At 40.6% G+C, this 18,930-nt stretch overlaps 1 protein-coding gene across 4 annotated transcripts in view; it reads left to right on the top strand.

Annotated features, from left to right (window-relative positions):
- The window catches only part of LOC138741267 (proto-oncogene tyrosine-protein kinase LCK-like), a 76,916-nt gene extending 61,667 nt beyond the window's left edge, over positions 1-15,249 (top strand). For all 4 annotated transcript variants that reach the window (XM_069895064.1, XM_069895066.1, XM_069895067.1 and 1 more), the window contains 2 exons: positions 12,518-12,649; positions 14,416-15,249. In XM_069895064.1, coding sequence (XP_069751165.1) covers positions 12,518-12,649; positions 14,416-14,618 — 335 coding nt within the window. In that variant the 3' untranslated portion in view covers positions 14,619-15,249. The remainder of the gene's footprint in view (positions 1-12,517; positions 12,650-14,415) is intronic.
- The last annotated feature ends 3,681 nt before the right edge of the window (positions 15,250-18,930 follow it).

The following is an 18,930-nucleotide window of genomic DNA, read 5'->3' as shown; positions in this document are numbered from 1 at the left end:
TGGTTGATGTTATTGATGCAGGTGTGCGGACTACATTGGGGAACAAGGTGGGGCCCTCTCGTGAAGAGGCTGGGGTAGACGAGAAGACAAGATAATTAGCACTCTGGGTAGGCATTGCAGCACCAATGTGAACATTACCTGCCACAGTTGTACAGTAGGTGAAGAAGGCTTGAAATTTACCTCCTCCTCTGTAGAGCTAAACAGGAAAATCTGCAGATGTTGGAACTGTAATGCTAGAGAAACTCAGAAGGACACATAGGATCTATTGATATAGAATTTTATATATTATCAAAGATTATATAACCAAAGATTTCTCACCAGCGTTTCAGGTCTGAACCCTTTGTCAAGGTATGAGCTAAAACAGACAGGTGCCTGAAAGAAAAGGGTGGGGTAGAGGTAATGCATTGGAGGAGGAGCACTGGCCCATAAGCAAGAGGCAGATATGGGTGGGAGGGCAGAGGATTAGAAGTGATAGAGTGAGGAGGAAGCTCTCTGAATAGAAAGGGAAGGGAAGGGGGTGTGGAGCTAGAGGAAAGGTGCCAGAGAGATGCGGGGGGGTGGGGGGGAGAGAGAGAGAGAGAGAGAGAGAGAGAGAGACCTAATGGAATCCGGAGAAGTCAATATCACTGCCATCCAGTTGGAGAGTGCCCAGATGTTGTTCCTCCAACTTATGGGTTTGGGAGTGAATGAGACCATGGACAGAAATATCGGTGCTGGAGTGGGGCAGGGAATTGAAATGGGTGGCTACTGAGGTCCCCATTTTTAAAAAAATGTTTTGTTTCCATAAATACACATATCAAAATTTACAATTTTCAAAAAATATAGATAGATATCAAACTTTTTCTTATAAAACAAAACACAGCAACCCTTTCCCTCCCTCCCCCTTCACAATATAAATCCTTACACTGCCAGGGCTTACATTTGGGTTTAAAAAAAAGAAAGTTCTTATTGGGGAGGTCATTTATATTTTTATAATAGTAGCACTTTTTTATTTTTATATTTAGGCCCCTACATACTCCAAATATGGTTGCCATATTTCTATAAATACATCCTATTTTTTCTTTAGATTATTTGTGATTTTTCAATAAAAATACAATGGTTCATCTCTGTCTTCCATCATGCTATCTGTAGAGGGGAGTTGGATTCCAAGTAATTGCAATACATTTCTTAGCCTCAGCTAAAGCTATTTTAACAAATGAAATTTGGAATTTAGCTAGTTTATTGCTTATTTCCATAAAGTTGCCCAAAAGATAAAGCTCCAGGATGTCTGTGAAGGCCACCCTTGTTGATATGTTAGTAATATTCTGTAAGAAAGATCTCACCTTCACACACAATGACATAGCAAGTGTTCCTACTTCTATTCCACATCTACAATTATGTAATAATTTAAAGAAATTTTTAGTTATTACAAAGAGATACTGTAGTCTTGGCATTACCTTCATGTTTATACAATTTACCCTTCCTGTTAATGTAATCGGCAAATCTTTCTATTTCTGTAAAAAAAATTTTATTTTATTCTAATAGAGGGGAATAATTAAACATATAAATTTTGTAAATTATTATCTGTCATTATTTCTAAGTATTTGATTCCATCTTTCTTCCATTTAAATCCACTACCTTTTTGGTATATTTCCTAATCAAAATTCTGCAATGGCATTATCTCACTTTTATCCATATTTATTTTATATCCTGATATTCTTCCATATTTTTCTAATAATGTTTGTAATCTTATCTGTGATTCATCTGGGTCAGAAATATATTATAGCCATCATCAACAAATAAGCTAATTTTAGGTTCTTCCTATCCAACTTTGAAGCCCTTAATATCCGTATATCTCCTATAATCTCCGCCAGAAGTTCAATAGCTAGAATGAATAGTGCTGGTGATAGGGGACACCCTGTTCTACTCAATCTACTTAAGGGAAATATAGATGATATTTGGATATTAGTTATAATTTTAGCTTGAGTTTTATGATAGTTTTTATCCAATTTATAAATGTTCTACCTACTCCTAATTTTTCCAATGTTTTGTATAAGAAACACCATTCTAGTTGGTCAAATGCCTTTTCTGCATCTAAAGAAATAGTTATGTTTGGATTCAACCTTTGTTCTCTCATTTGTATGATATTGAATAATCTACCTAGGCTATTTGTAGAATATCTTCCTTTAACAAATCCCACCTGATCTGGATGTATTAACTTGGGTAAATCTTCGCCCAGTCTGTTGACTAGTGCCTTTGCTAGACTTTTATAATCTGCATTCAGAAGTGATATTGATCTGTATGATGAGGTTTTTCATTGATCTCTACCTTTCTTTAATAGCACTGTAATTAGAGCAGTTGAAAAAGTTTCCAGGAGGGTTTGGGTCTCCATTGCCTGTTCTAACACATCCATCCACAGAGCCATCAACAAATCTTTGAATTGTCTATAGAACTCAGGAGGGAGCCCATCTTCCCCAGGGACTTATTAGCTTGTAAAGTACCTAAAGCTTTTTATATTTCTTCCCTTGTTAAAGGTGCATCTAAGTCATTATTTTCCTCTCTCTTCTAGTTTAGGAAGATCAATATTTTAAAAAGATTCTTCCATCTTATTTTCATATCCTACTAATTCTAAATTATTTAGTTTCATACAGTATTGTCTAAATGCATTATTTATTTCATTTTGATTATATGTTATAGTATCAGTTTCTGTTTCTATTGCATTTATCATTCTGAATGACTCCTCAGCTTTAACCTGCCAGGATAACACTTTGTGTGCCCGTTCTCCTACTTCATAATATTTTTGTTTAGTTTTTAATATTGTTTTTTTTTCATTCTATATGTTTGTAGTGTGCTATATTATAACTTTTGCTTTTTCCGATTTTGTTATATCTTTCTCTAGACTTTCTAAATCTCTTACATATTCCCTTAAGATTTTTAGTACAAGAGATAATTTGACCCTCAAATAATCTTTAAGCGTATCCCATATTATAAAACTGTTGTCAGTGGAAGAAAGATTGTTTTCACAAAATATTTCTATCTGTCTCTTAATAAATTCACAAAAATCCTTCCTCTTTAATAATGTAGCATTAAGGCACCATCTATACATATTTTCTTGCTTTTCCATTATCATGATAGTTACCACTAATGGCAAGTGGTCTGATAAAAGTCTTGCCAAATACTCTGTTTTAACCACTCTATTTTGTAACTGGGCAGACATTAAAATAGATCAATGCTTGTATGTGAATCATGTAGCCTTAAGTAGAATGAATAGTCTCTTTCTAAGGGGTTGAGCCACCTCCATATATCAATTAAATTTAAATCCTTCATAAATGATAATGTTGTTTTTGCAGCTTTCGTCCTTGTCATTGTGCTCGTTGATTTGTCCAATATTGGATCTAAACAAAAATTGAAATCTCCTCCAATCAATATATTTTGTCTTTCCCCCTGTGGTTCTTAAAATGATATCCTTCATAAAAACTTCATCACCATAATTTGGGGTGTAAATGTTCATAAACGTCCATTATTCTGCATAAATTTTGCAGTGTGCCATTACGAATCTTCCAGCTTGATCAGATAATGTCTCTTCTATTATTATTGGTATATTTTTATAAATTAAAATCACTATACCTCTTGCTTTTGATCCAAATGAAGACAATATTATTTATCCCACCCATCCTCTTTTTGTGTGTTCCAATTTGTTAAGATATGTTTTTTGTAAAAAGACTATACCTGTCTTTAATCTTTTTAGGTATGCCAAGACCCATTTTCTCTTCACTTTTCTTTTAATTCCATTAACATTAAAACTAATAAATTTTAATGATCTATCCATATTCTTCTTTGAAACAATATTTTTTAATAGTAAAATCTCTTCGACTCTTTAAATAATAAAGTGATCTTTCCCTTTTATGAAAAATACACAACGTCCCTGCCCCAAGAGTGATGTACACATAGTGCCCCGAAAACCGGCAAGAAAAGCCCGTGGAATCTTTCAAAGAAGAAGAGCCCCTTTCTTTAGCACCATCTTTTTGCTACTCCTTTCCAGGTGCCATTCTCTCCTTTGGACTGAAGACTCCACCTTGCTATCACTTTTCCCATTTTTTTTTCTTTACTGAACATTTCTCTGTGAGCATTTCTATACACTACTTTTAAACAAGACAGTTTAACAAAAATTTTAAAAATACAACATTTACTATTTTTACTTAGTTCCAATATAAATATTTTCACAATCTTCTCCCTTGGCAACTTTAATCTCTTTTTTTTCACAAACTTCGTAGAAAGACCTCCACCTTGTTCTTCATCTTGAAAAATCGCCGGTTCCCTTCCCTTACTTCGACACTCAAAGTCGCAGGATATATCATTGAGCTTTTCAAGTTTTCACATCTTCAAATTCTTTTCCTTGTTTAAAGTCTTGAAAAAATAGTACCTTTTCATGAACAACCTTGGGTGGCCCATTATTCTGCTTAGAGAAATCATATGTTGCTCCAAAAATTATCTCCCATTCTCCGTAGCTTAAAAGTCTCACCAGAATTGGTCTTGGTCTCTGGTCACCAGCTCTTCTGCATCTGTGTTCGGTGAGCTCTCTTGATATGCAGTTTGTTTTCAGAATTTGTCTTCACACTTGTGGGATCTATTTTTGTAAAAAGTTCACTGGGCCTCTTCCCTCGATTCCTTCCTTTAGTCCAATAATTCAGACATTATTCTGTCGACTAAAATTCTCCATATAGTCAATTGGGTCTAGCAGTCCTTGTTTATCTGACTCTCTTCGCTTTATTTTTTCCAGAGCCTCAAGTTTTTCATGCATTTTCATCAATTCATTCTCTCCATCAGGTTTTCAACAATCTCTTTTATTTCAATAATTTTCTCTGTCATATCTCTCATCACTGTTTCAACATTTATGAATCGGTTACTCAAATTCTCCATTTTTTCCAGGATGATGCTCAATTCTTGATCCGATTCCTCAGTTTTACCTGGTTCTGCTGATCCCATCACCATTTTTGCACCGTTCCCTTTTGGGCTTTCACCCAATCTTCCTGATTGAATAGGAGCTTCTTCAATCTTGGTTCTCGGCTGTCTTGGCTTCTTCGTGCTAGTTTTATCTATTTTTGATTAAGAAAATCTTAATTTTCAAGTTTTGATCATCTATTTAGTACTCTACACAGAGAGCTCAACCAAAACACATTTGTCTAAGTCCTTCGCATGGCCACACGCCAGAAATCCCCATTATTGCAGCGGATAGAGCAAAGGTGCTCAGTTTGCCTCCAGTCTCTCCGATGCAGAAGAAACCACAAAGGGAGGAGAACACAACGGCAGCATCGGATGCAGTAGATGTCCCCTACAGATTCACAAGTGAAGTGTTGTTTCACTTGGAAGGATTGTTTAGGGCCCCAAATAGTGGTGAGGGAGGAGGTGTGAGGGCAAGAGAGGCACTTCCTGTGGCCACAGGGGTACCTCCTCTGTGGCATAGGCCGATTACCCTTAGTGATGGGAAATTTGGCCAGGATTCCTGGTCCTCAACATCAGCTAGACTCTAGTTGCCTGATGCCAGGATCCTTAAAGCTCCATTCTAACAACTTAGGTTAGGAAAACCTGACACAAATTTAAAAAAAATCTCCTTTGTTTAGTTGCTTAAAACATCTTAATATTAATTTAAAAGTTATAGTTTCCATTTCCCAGCTCCCTGCCTTTAACTGTGAGAGCATCTTCTTCCTTACCTGGGTTCCAGGATATCAGACATAAAGAACATATCTCTCTATATAACCATAAACCATAGGAGCAGATTCAGCCCATTGAGTCTGATCTACAGTTTAATCATGAATGATCCATTTTCCCACTCAGCCTCACTGCCGGCCTTCAACTTTGATGCCTTGACTAATCAAGAACCTATCAATCTCTGTCTAAAGTCCACCCAATGACCTGCCATCCACAACTGCCAGTGGAAATAAATTCACAGATTCACCACCCTCTGGCTGAAGAAATCCCTCTGCATCTCTGTTCTAAGGGGATTCCCTCCAATCCTAAAGTTGTGCCCTCTTGCCCTAGACTCTTCCACCATGGGAAACAATCTTTCAACATAAACTCTGTCCGAGCCTTTCAACATTTGAAATGTTCTGATGAGATCCTCCCTCATTCTCCTAAATTCCAATGAGTACAAGCCAAGAGATGTCAAAAGCTCCTCATATGATAACTCTTTCATTCCCAGAATCATCCTTGTGAACCTCCTCTGAATCCTTTCCATTGTCACCACATCCTTCCTTAAATGAGGAGCCAAGAACTGTTTACAATACTCCAAGAGAGTTCTCACCAGTATCTTATGAAGTCTCAACATCACATCCCTGCTTTTATATTCTATTCCTCTTGAAATGAATGCCAGCATTGCATTTGCCTTCTTCACCATCGACTCAACCTGCAACGTTACCTTCAGGCTATCCGACATGAGGACTACCAGGACCCTTTGCATCTGGGTATTTTTTATTTTCTCCCCATTTAAATAATACTCTGCTCATATTTTTTTAATATACCGAAGTGCATAACTGTACACTTTCTGACATTATATTTCATTTGCCACATCTCTACCCATCTCCTAATCTTTCTAAGTCCTTTTGCAGCTTCCCTGTTTCCTCTACACTACCTGCTCTTCCACCAACCTTCATATCATCTTCAAACTTGGCCACAAAGCCATTCATTCAATCATCTAAATCATTAATATACAACATTAAAAGGAGCAGCTCCAACACTGGCCTTTGTGGAACACCACTAGCAGCTGGCAGCCAACCACAATATGATCTGTGTATCCTGACTCTCTGCTTCCTACCAATCAGCCAATGCTCTATCCACGCTAGCACATTTCCTGTTATACCATGGGCTCTTATCTCATTACATTGTCTCATGTATGGCACCTTGTAAAAATACATGATGAATGCACTCTCTGAATATGTTTCTGAATTACAGTTGATTTTGTGAATCCAAGGAACTCTTCATTTATTCAGTTGTCATTGTGCACACAATTTAAAAAAAAACTTTTCACGCATGAGGAAACGTTTATAGTTTAAGAAATGTAGCAGCAAATTAAGGAGCCAGAGAAACATGAGTGATGTTTTCACTTGCTAGTTGAGGGGTAAACACTGGCTGGCACAATGCAGTTAAGAGGAAAACAAAAGCCATTGAGCTCTTCATCAGAGAGAAAAGGCTGGATACTGGTGCTCAAAATGTCAGAGCAGGGCTTGAACAGAAATAAAACATGAAAGTCTGCAGAGAGTGTGTTGAAGTGAAAACACAATGCTGGAGAAACTCAGCAGGTCAGACAGTGTACTTTATATAGCAAAGATAAAGATACATAACTAACATTTTGGACTCAAGCCTGAAATGTTGGTTATGGGACTTGAATAGTCAGTCAAGAATCTTATGTAGTCAAAGCTGGAAAGTTGCGTCTGTGAACCAAGTATCTAGCTGAAGATTACTTTAGTTTCATTCTTCTGAGGAAAGTGGCATTTCATTTTGAACAAGGTGTGAAGTCATATTGATGCAGATTGTGTGGCTAATGCCATATTCGCACATTAAGTGTGACATCCTCCAAATTAAGTAAAGCAGAATCCTTTGCAGCTGGCTTCAGCCAGAAGGGTTGAGTTGATATCCATCTCAGAGCAACAGGAGCCAGTTGTTGGAGATAAGTCAAGGTAGCACCAGGAGTTCTAAAGGGTAGTGTCCTTGCCCACCATCCTGAGGAGTGAGAGGAGATATTTACTGATGATTGCAAAAGGTTCAGTTCACAGCTCATCCACAACTGCAGGAGCACATTACACTTTTGGGTTTGTGTAAATGGCATTTGGAATCAAACACAAGTTAAGTGATGTGGTTGTGGAAGCAAGTCTTAGTCTACAGCTTATCAAAAACTAAAAAGGAAAGAGAACACACTGAGGTTGAAGAATCTGAGAGAACTGCTGAGCTTGCACATGAACCCAAAAGAACCAGGTGACACAATGCTATTACAGTGCCACAGCCTGTAAGGAGATTGAACATTCTCCCCGTGTCTGTGTTGGTTTCCTCCCATCCTTCAAAAACATACAGATTTTAAGTTAATTGGGTGTAATTGGGCGGCACAGGCTTGTCAGCCAGAAGGGCTTGTAACCATGTTGTATGTCTAAATTTAAACCAGGTTAAATTCTTGAAAAAGAGTAAGCTGCAGGGTGGAGAGCTTTGTCTAAGAAAAGGCAAGTGAATGTTTATTGTTGCTGCAGCTTATATTTTTCTTCATTTCTGGGATCTAGACATCATTGGCAAGTCCAGCAATAGTGCCCATCACTTGAGAAGCTGTTGGTGAGTTTCTCTCTTGAAGCCCTGCTGTCCAGTGAAGGTGTTCCCACAGTGGTAATGAAGGATCTCGGGTGATATGAAGGACCAATGAACATATTTCCAAATCAACCAGCTGGATGTTGCCTCTTAGAGGGTGAATCTGCAATGGCAACATTCCCATGTCCCTCCTCCCAACAACTTTTCCGATGAGTTTGGGAGGTGCCTTTACAGAATCCAAAGTATATGACTCCTGAGAATTTGTGATACACTCAGCGGCAATATGTGACAGATGGAAGAGAAAGGATAATAGCTCTGGGCCAGTCCTTACTGGATTTCAGAGGGATGAGGGGAGATCTCACTGAAACCTATCAGATATTGCAAAGCCTGGATAGAGAGGATGAGGAGAAGGTGATTCCAGTGGTGGGAGAATCAAGTTCAGAAGGAGACAGTCTCAGAGTAAAAGGATGCCCCTTTAGAACAGAGATGAAGAGAAGCTTCTTCAGTAAGAGGATGGTAAAACTGTGGAATTAATTGCCACCGTTGGGTGTGAAAACCATCATTGGGTAGATTTAACACAGAGCTTCATAGGGTCTTGATTAGTAAAGTTATGGGGAGAAGGAAGGAGAATGGGGTTCTGAAGGGGAAATTAATCATAGATTTTGAATGGTGGAGAATGGCCTAATGGTCCAACACTCAAAATCATGGATAGACTGGCAATCAAACTGCCTCCATTGTCCAATGGTGCAAAACGTCTTGAGATTTTCTGAAGTTGCTCTTATATGGGTAAGATTAGAGAATTCTGTCATTCCTAAATACTTGTGCAGAGTTTTATGGCTCGAATACCGCATCCTTCATCAGCACAGATGGAGAATAGCAATGCGACAACTGCCATCTTGTGGCAGAGCTGAGAGACAGAGATTTGTCTTGGCAATCCTCCAAGGCTGGAGAACTGGCAGCTGTAACACTGCCTCCTGCTGGCCATTTCCATTAAAGGAAAAGAACCTTGGGATGGAAATAAAAGGCAGTTAAAATTTATTGTCACGTGCAGTGAAAGAAGTTATATTCCAAGCAGACCAATTTACATTCTCATCGTACAACAAATAAGACATAGAACAAAAGTACAAACCGCAATTATAGAGAGATATCAGTTGGTTCAGAGCAATATCAATATAATTTTACTATTTAAAAAAATTTAAACAAACAGCACAGTATAGGCCCTTCTGCCCCACAAGCCTGTGCTGCCCATTTTCACCCAATTGACTTACAACTCCCATATGCTTTGAAGGGTGGGAGGAAACTGGAGTGCCCAGAGGAAACCCACACAGACATGGGGAGGACATACAAACTCCTTACAGATGGTGCCGGATTTAGAACCTGGGCCGTTGGTGCTGTAAGACCATTCCACTAACTACAATGCCACCGTGCCACCCTGAACTTTATTCAGAAGTCCGATAACAGCAGGAAAGAAACTGTCCTCGAATCTGGTGTTGCACAATCTCACACTGTGAATCTACTTCACAAGTGAAGGGAGGTGAAGACAGTATAGCCAGGGTGGGATCAGTCTTTCAATATGTTGATTGTTTTTTTTCAGGCGGAGGGAGGTGTAGGTGGAGTTGATGGGGATGTGAGATAGTCTGAGCCACGTTCACAATGCCTACAATCTTGGGTGGAGCAGTTCTCATCCCACACACTGATGCGCCCTGACAAGATGCTTTCAATGGAGCACCTGTAAAATTGACTCAGGTGGGAAGCCACATTTCCTCAGGCTTCTGAGGAAATAAAGGCACTGATGCCCTCTCATGGCCATTGCATCAGCATGGATAGCCCATGATAGGTCACTGAGATATTTACCCCAGGAACAAACAGCTGTCTGCCATCTCCACCTCCACTCCAAAGAGGAATTTCAAATAGACATGTGATTGAGAAACAGAAGAACTGCAGATGCTGGAACTTTGAGCAAACAAAGAGCTGCTGGAGAGAGTCAGTGGGTCAGCCAGTGTCTATGGAGAGAAATGGTCAGTCAACATTTTGGAGCCTTTATCACCGACCCAAGATGCTGACTGACCATTTCTTGCCATGGATACTGCCTGACTCGCTGACTCCCTCCTGTAGCTCGTTGTGACGGTAGATCTTCAACAATATGTTATCGTTACTCAGTAGCACTTAACAGCAGAAATAGAAGTGTTGAATTGAATGTATGGCTAAGTCTGACCTGTACTAGTTACCTGGTTGCTTTGGGAGACATGGAGATTGAAACATTACTTCAAAGCTGAAATTTTGCTGAATCTTGGATTTGTACATTATTGTTGATCAGTTGAGATTGTAGCTTTGTTTGAAATTAACTGCAATAAACATGCCAATGAATGTTCCTGTTCTTGACTGAAGCAACAATCCCAAAAGGAGATTCCCATCTCCACGAACTTTATTGGAATAAACCTTCCTATGGAAACCAGGATCAGCATTCTGCATGCTCACTTTCCCTTATGCAGCTACCCCAAGGGAGTCCCAACATTCTCAACTCCAACACATCCTGCAATTGAGTGAATGAGGCAACTGTGGGATTTAAGAGCAATACTTAGCCAAAGCCTGACTCAGGTGCAGACTAATCAAATCATTAAATGGTTCATGATAAGATCTGATTGGTCCATGTCTTCAACTACATGTTATCAATGTTTTAATATTTATATATTTTTAATCTAAGATGTCACTTTGTCCCTTTGAGCAAGTCCGACTGAGTTTCTATATCTGTAAACTGGGTCAATATTTGTGTTGGATCTTTCAACCTGTTTATAAAGCCTTACTTCATAAGCCAAACACTAAATCCAAGTAGCTATGGAGTGTATGTAATACAGTCAGAATCTTCAGTGGAGTTGGGGCATAGAGGGCATTGAGGATGAACTGATTACATCTTCAGCATTAAATTATTGTTTAGCTGGTCACTTGGTAATGATCTTCATATCACAGTCATCTCAAAAGAAGCAGAATGTCAGATCATTTGCTTTCAAGAGTAAATTGTTGTTGTTGATTTTACTTTGAACCATGATCCAATTGTTTGAGAAGGACAGGAGCTGGATGGGGAGTGAGAATGGGAGGGTTGGTGCAATGTGTGAACATTTGCAGGGACTCTGATGGCCAAGAACTAATTCAAAACTCACAGTTTTAAGAGCCTGCGAAGCGAAAGGGTCTTGCCTTGGAAAAGTATCTCGCAAATATAGATTGTGGTCACAATATGCTGCTTTTCTCTTTTAACTATTTTTTTATAACCAAATATTTTCCAACTTCTTTGAAAAGCTGTAATGGATTGTAAGTTTCTAGAAGGGAATTGTGATTCTAGCAACCCTAGCTGTAAAACTATTTTCAAACACATCCTTTGTTAGTGATAATTTAAATGTATGCTGTAAGTTACCGATTTGAGCAGTTACCTTTTATGTATGAATCTAATCGAACCCCTTGTAAGTTCAGATCTCATCTTATACTCATGGTGCCAATGTAAACCCCCATGGTCAAGGCTCCTCAGTAACCTTTGACTGATCTGTCTTTCCCAAACCTGGATTTGGATGCTTTTCTATCACCCCTTTTATGGACCATGGACTGACCCTTTTGGACTGTGGACTATCATTGCAAAGGATGGATTTCTGCTGAAAACTGTGCAATTTGTGGTACAGCTGAGTGCTGACTCGCCATTTCAAGCAAATGGAACTTTCGAGAACAAAGGAAGAATCCAGCTGTGAAGCAGAGAGCAGGAGTTGAAGCGGCAGAGGGCAGCTGGGAGAGCTGTGTGGAATGCACATGCTTATAAGTGAGGATGTGTAAGTTTACTGCAACACAACATCAGTCATTTCTTTCTCCAATGTTCAATACAATGTCCTTTGTTATCTGTTAAAGAACTGAACTTGGTCATTGAGCTTTGAGGTTGAATTCTGTGGACTGTGTTTTTTTTGGACTGACCTACTTGACTGACTGACCTGAGGTGTAAGGGGATTTTTCCTTTTGGAATATTGGACACAGACTGTAATGGTCTGGTTTTTTTCACATAGACACTGTTTATAAATATACAATATCTATATATTTGCTATAGATACATAGTGAGGTTAATTGTGTCAAAACGTTATATAATAACATCATTAATAAATAGAGTTAACCCAGAAACAAAAAGACAGCAATGATCTGACTCCCAATGTTCCTGCCCCCACGTCATCACAGTTTTCCTGCAAATGGGTGTTTAATGCTTCATCGTCATTTTGTACAGGTGCTAAATTCCCCATCAAATGGACAGCACTCGAAGCCATCAACTACGGTACTTTCACCATTAAATCGGATGTCTGGAGCTTTGGAATTCTCCTTACAGAAATTGTAACGTACGGCCGGATACCATATCCAGGTACATGCTCAATATAGACTGACGAATAAACTGAACCTTCTGATCACATCAACCCTAGCCTAATAATTAACCACTGCCTATCAAATTCCCTACTCAATAACCATAGTGATGTGGGAATGCATTGTACACAAATAAATATTTATTCATTGTTCATAAGTTATAAGTTTCTAAGATTAATTATTGTCATAAGTTACAAGAGTGGGGCACAATTTTATTTTTTGGGGAGGACCATTGAAAATGTGAATCACCTCTCAGAGCTGTGTTGAGGCAGAAGTCCCTCCAAAACATACAAGGTAAGTAGGTTAATTGGGAGTAATTGGGCTGTCATCAGTTCATTGGCTGGAATGGGCTTCTACCTTGCTGTATCATTATTTTTTATTTTTAAAAATTTTAGACATAGAGCATAGCAACAGGCCGTTTGTCCCATGAGCCTGTGCCGCTCAATTACACCCAATCAGCCTACAACCCCCGGTACCTTTCGAACGATGGGAGAAAACTGGAGTCCATAGAGGAAACCCACGCAAACACGGGGAGAAAGTACAAATTCCTTATAGATAGCGTGATTTTGAACACCAGTCCCAATCACTGGCCTCCAGGGGAGGTAGATAGGTTCAGGGAATTTGCATTCTTTCAGTTAATTTATTCATGTTAGTTTGATAAGCATTTGCTGAGACTTTAATTTCGTTAGAAATACTTAATTTATAACTGCTAATGTTTCATTGTGTGTTTCTTTAACTATTTTTCTGTAGACCATTTTAGCAGCAGAAGGCTGGGTGTTTGGCTTCACTGCTGTTCAAACTTTTCTCTTGGTGGAGAGGGCATTGCCTGTGAGAAGCCCCTCTGCCCAAAGGCTTGGACCCACAGGTTCTCCTCAAGTCGCCCAGGCTCCATTAAATGTTACAATGTCCACCCAGCATCAACTGGCCCAGAAGGGAGGGAGGGCATAGCAGCAATCAAGGAGAAGAGGGGTGGCTAGGTGAATAGAGAAGGAAGGAGATGGAAAGCTGAGGGGGGAAGGGAAGGAAGGGGGAAGGAGAGCAAGCTAGCAGAAACCAGAAAAGTTGATGTTAATGTCATCTGGCTGGAGAGTGCCCAGGCAGAAAATCAGGTGTTGTTCCTCCAATTTACAGGTGGTCTTGGTGGCATAGTACATGAGACCTGGACAGACATGGGAGTATGGGAGTGTGACACCGAAATGAAATGGTTGGCTACTGGGAGGTCTCTGTCACTGGTGTGGGCCTGTGGAATACACATCATGTGCAGAATACACACCGGATGCATATTAGCTGCTTTCTGTTAGCAGGGCTGGGGTTTCCAACCTGGGCTTCTGAGGAATAGGGGCTGCACTCCAGTTCCTAGAGTGGTTCAGCAAGATTTACTGTTTAAAAACTCATAGCTTTTCCTCCAAACAGCAGATTCGAAGGGGACTCCAGGTCTCATTCTCCTCCCACTGGAATGAAGCAATAATCTAGCTGCCCATTAACAGGGGGCTTTGAGATGGGTTTGAATTCCCTTTTACAGTCTGTTTATTTAGTTTCAGTGAGTTTTATAATTTTAGCTGTCATGTACCAGTGCAACCTCTCCTTTGCTTGCTAGCTCTTTGCTGTCTTTGGCCATGGTAATCTGATGATCGTGGTCCTTATGGATCTTTGCGTGAGTCTACGGACTATTCCCCATATTTTCATTTCTCCCCCAGCTCTTCCTTTGCTGTGATTGGTTGTTTATTTTTACTTGAAGTATTCCTCTCTCTCTTTCATCACACACAGGAATGACCAACCCTGAAGTGATTCAGAACCTGGAACGGGGCTATCGAATGCCAGCACCTGAAAACTGTACTGAAGAACTTTATGAAGTTATGATGCACTGCTGGAGAGAAAACCCTGATGATCGGCCAACATTTGAATATCTCCAAAGTATACTGGAGGACTTCTTCACGGCCACTGAATCTCAGTACCAGCAACAACCGTAACAAGGAACACACAGGAACAGTAGAGCTGGATTTGTATGGAGCCTTTCACAGATTTTAAAGAATGTTGCAACCTGTACAACCAAGAAAATACTTCTGACATGATAGATAGAGCACAGCAAACTCCCACAAACAACGAGATCACGTCCAGATCATGTGTTTAGTGATGTTGACCAACGTAGTGGTGTTGACCAAGACATTGTAAAGAGCTCTGCACAGCATCTGGAAAAATATTCTCTTGTGTGAAGGTCTAGGTTTTGCTGCTTATGTCTCTGGTAACTTTTGTGGCACTTTGGTTCTCTTTCCCACCCCCCCACCGCCACCCCCGCCTACCTACAGCACTTTCCCCTCCATGTATAGAGATGTCATAACTTGCCTGATCCAGTGACCCCCTCTCCACAGGAGCAACGATGATTTGACAACCCCAGTTTCAACCGTTTTCAATTTATGCAACTCTACATAGAACACTCTTTGGCTTGCTTCGCGGACGAAGATTTATGGAGGGGGTAAAAAGTCCACGTCAGCTGCAGGCTCGTTTGTGGCTGGCAAGTCCGATGTGGGACAGGCAGACACGATTGCAGCGGTTGCAAGGGAAAATTGGTTGGTTGGGGTTGGGTGTTGGGTTTTTCCTCCTTTGCCTTTTGTCAGTGAGGTGGGCTCTGCGGTCTTCTTCAAAGGAGGTTGCTGCCCGCCAAACTGTGAGGCGCCAAGATGCACGGTTTGAGGCGTTATCAGCCCACTGGCGGTGGTCAATGTGGCAGGCACCAAGAGATTTCTTTAGGCAGTCCTTGTACCTTTTCTTTGGTGCACCTCTGTCACGGTGGCCAGTGGAGAGCTCGCCATATAACACGATCTTGGGAAGGCGATGGTCCTCCATTCTGGAGACGTGACCCATCCAGCGCAGCTGGATCTTCAGCAGCGTGGACTCGATGCTGTCGACCTCTGCCATCTCGAGTACTTCGACGTTAGGGGTGTAAGCGCTCCAATGGATGTTGAGGATGGAGCGGAGACAACGCTGGTGGAAGCGTTCTAGGAGCCGTAGGTGGTGCCGGTAGAGGACCCATGATTCGGAGCCGAACAGGAGTGTGGGTATGACAACGGCTCTGTATACGCTTATCTTTGTGAGGTTTTTCAGTTGGTTGTTTTTCCAGACTCTTTTGTGTAGTACAAGCCATTTGGCCCTTCTAGTCTGTGCCAAAACATCATTCCGCTAGTCCCACTGACTTGCACTCATTTCCAGACCACTCCCATCCATGTATCTGTCCGATTTATTCTTTTTTTGAATATTTTATTTCAAGATTTCTCTATACATGCAGTAATCTAAATTAATATAGTAATACAAATTGCAAAAATAATCAAAACTTGCATACATGATGGTATTTACCCCTTCCCTAACCCCTCCAAAACCAATTTATTCTTAAAACTTAAGTGTGAGCCCACATTTACCACAGCTTGTTCACCACTCTCTGAGTCAAGAAGTTCCCCCTAAACCTTTCCCCTTTCAGCTTAAAGCCATGTCCTCATGTATTTATCTCTCCTAATCTAAGTGGAAAGAGCCTACTCACATTTTCTCTGTCTATACCCCTCATAATTCTAAGAGAGCAAACACAGATCAGCCGCAACCTTGCCCAACACATCTAAAGAATATTTTGCTTCCACCCTACTGAAGCATGAGGGTCTTTAAACTTCCCATGCATACTTGGCAAACATCTACTTTTTCCCAACTGAGCTACAAGCTAGGAATTTCCAAGGAAACCCTTCCATTTCAGTGGATAACTTCCTAAGAGGTTAAGTGGAGTTATCAGTTCCTGCAAGATATGCTCTGTATAAAATCCTTGGAATAATCTCAAAGAATCCCCATTAACTCTAATCTTTTTATTTTCATTTTTTTTAGGGTACCATTACACATTTTTCATTTAACAATATTAACTAGGGGAACTATTAGAGGTAGGTTTTTTACTCAGAAAGTGTGGGTGCCTGGTGGAATGCCTTGCTGGGAGTGATGGTGAAGGCTGGACCAAGAAGGGCATTCAAATGATCCTTGGATGTATCAGTTAGGAAAGGATTATTGGTGTGGAGTAGGTTTACAGAGGTTGGCACAACATTGTGGGCTGAAGGACCTGTACTGTGCTGTCTTCTTTGGCTTGGCTTCGCGGACGAAGATTTATGGAGGGGGTAAATGTCCACGTCAGCTGCAGGCTCGTTTGTGGCTGACAAGTCCGATGCGGGACAGGCAGACACGGTTGCAGCGGTTGCAGGGGAAAATTGGTTGGTTGGGGTTGGGTGTTGGGTTTTTCCTCCTTTGTCTTTTGTCAGTGAGGTGGGCTCTGCGGTCTTCTTCAAAGGAGGTTGCTGCCCGCCGAACTGTGAGGTGCATAGATGCACGGTTTGAGGCGATATCAGCCCACTGGCGGTGGTCAATGTGGCAGGCACCAAAATATTTCTTTAGGCAGTCCTTGTACCTCTTCTTTGGTGCACCTCTGTCACGGTGGCCAGTGGAGAGCTCGCCATATAACACGATCTTGGGAAGGGGATGGTCCTCCATTCTGGAGACGTGACTCACCCAGCACAGCTGGATCTTCAGCAGCATGGACTCGATGCTGTCGACCTCTGCCATCTCGAGTACTTCGACGTTAGGGATGAAGGTGCTCCAATGAATGTTGAGGATGGAGCGGAGACAACGCTGGTGGAAGCGTTCTAGGAGCCGTAGGTGATGCCGGTAGAGGACCCATGATTCGGAGCCGAACAGGAGTGTGGGTATGACAAGGGCTCTGTATATGCTTATCTTTGTGAGGTTTTTCAGTTGGTTGTTTTTCCAGACTCTTTTGTGTAGTCTTCCAAAGGCGCTATTTGCCTTGGCGAGTCTGTTGTCTATCTCGTTGTCGATCCTTGCATCTGATGAAATGGTGCAGCCGAGATAGGTAAACTGGTTGACCGTTTTGAGTTTTGTGTGCCCGATGGAGATGTGGGGGGGATGGTAGTCATGGTGGGGAGCTGGCTGATGGAGGACCTCAGTCAGAAAACTGAGGTACTGTGCTGTAATGCTCTATAGTCTACTGTATTTGCAAAATTCAAATTCATTGATAAGTCGATGAAGGATCTCTTGTTTTCTGTACACCCTGGTGAAAATTTATCTCTTATTGGAGATTATTTTGCAGTTCATGGTTTGCCTCGAGTTGTGACACTGAGAGTTTGAAGTGTGTAACATAATGCAATTTTCACTGTATTAGAACCTTCTCAGGGTTCATTTACCCCACTCTCCCCTTTTATGAAGGGATGTTTTAGTGATTGAAAATAAAATCATAGCATTGAGGTTCTTCCCACTGATCAATGCTTGGGCAGAGACTTTTATAATTATATCACATCCTGGTTTTCATTAAATATAAAGAATGTTTCTGCACCCACTGCACTTTCAGCTAGTGAGATCCATGTCTTAACATTCAAGAAAAGAATATTATTTCCTCCATATTTCCCTTCAAATGGTTCTTGCTAAGAGTCACTAAAAGTTAACATGCAGAAACAGCGAATGGTATGTTGACCTTTACTGCAAGAGGACTTGGGTCCAATTGTGGAGGCATCTGCAATTTTACAGGGCCCTGGTGAGACTCCATTGAGAACAGTGTGTATGTGTGATTTCCTTACCAAAGGGAGGATATGTTTACAACAGAGACAGTGATGTTTTACTATGTTGATTTCTCATTTTATCCTACAAGGAGACAACAAGCAAATTAGACCTATATTGTTCAGAGATTGAGAAATTATCTCACTGAAATGTGGAATATTCTGAAAGGATTCAACAGAATAGATGGTATTTCCCCTGAAATCATGGTTCACAGACTCAAAATAAGCACCTGACATTCAGGGCTGAAAGGAGAAAAACATTTGTCATCAAAGAACAAAATTCTCTCCCCAGGAGGGTGTTGGAGATTCAGTCACTGAATATGTCAATCAATGGATTTTTAGATATTGATGGAATGAGGGGATGTGACACCAAGATAAAAAGATTAGCCATGATCTTATGAGGAAGCATGACTGTATGGTCCATTCCTGTCAGATGTAAAAAATAGATCATTCCTCCCCAACTTGTCAAGATCTCAATTAATCCTCTCCTTCATCTCCAAATTTCCAAAGAATAAAACCCAATCACTTCTCTTGATAAAGAAAAGCCAAGAGGTGATTAAGTTTTTACATTGAAAAGAGCTTTCAGTGCAGAGAGAATGTTCCCACTTGTGAAGAAGAACATATTAGAGGCTGTTGATATAAAATATTCACTAAGAAATTTGGAAGAATCTTCATTGCCAAAGGGTGGTGAGAT

This window comes from Narcine bancroftii, chromosome 8, assembly GCF_036971445.1.
Source record: "Narcine bancroftii isolate sNarBan1 chromosome 8, sNarBan1.hap1, whole genome shotgun sequence".
Classification (NCBI taxonomy): domain Eukaryota; kingdom Metazoa; phylum Chordata; class Chondrichthyes; order Torpediniformes; family Narcinidae; genus Narcine; species Narcine bancroftii.
This window is presented reverse-complemented; position numbering and strand designations above follow the sequence as displayed.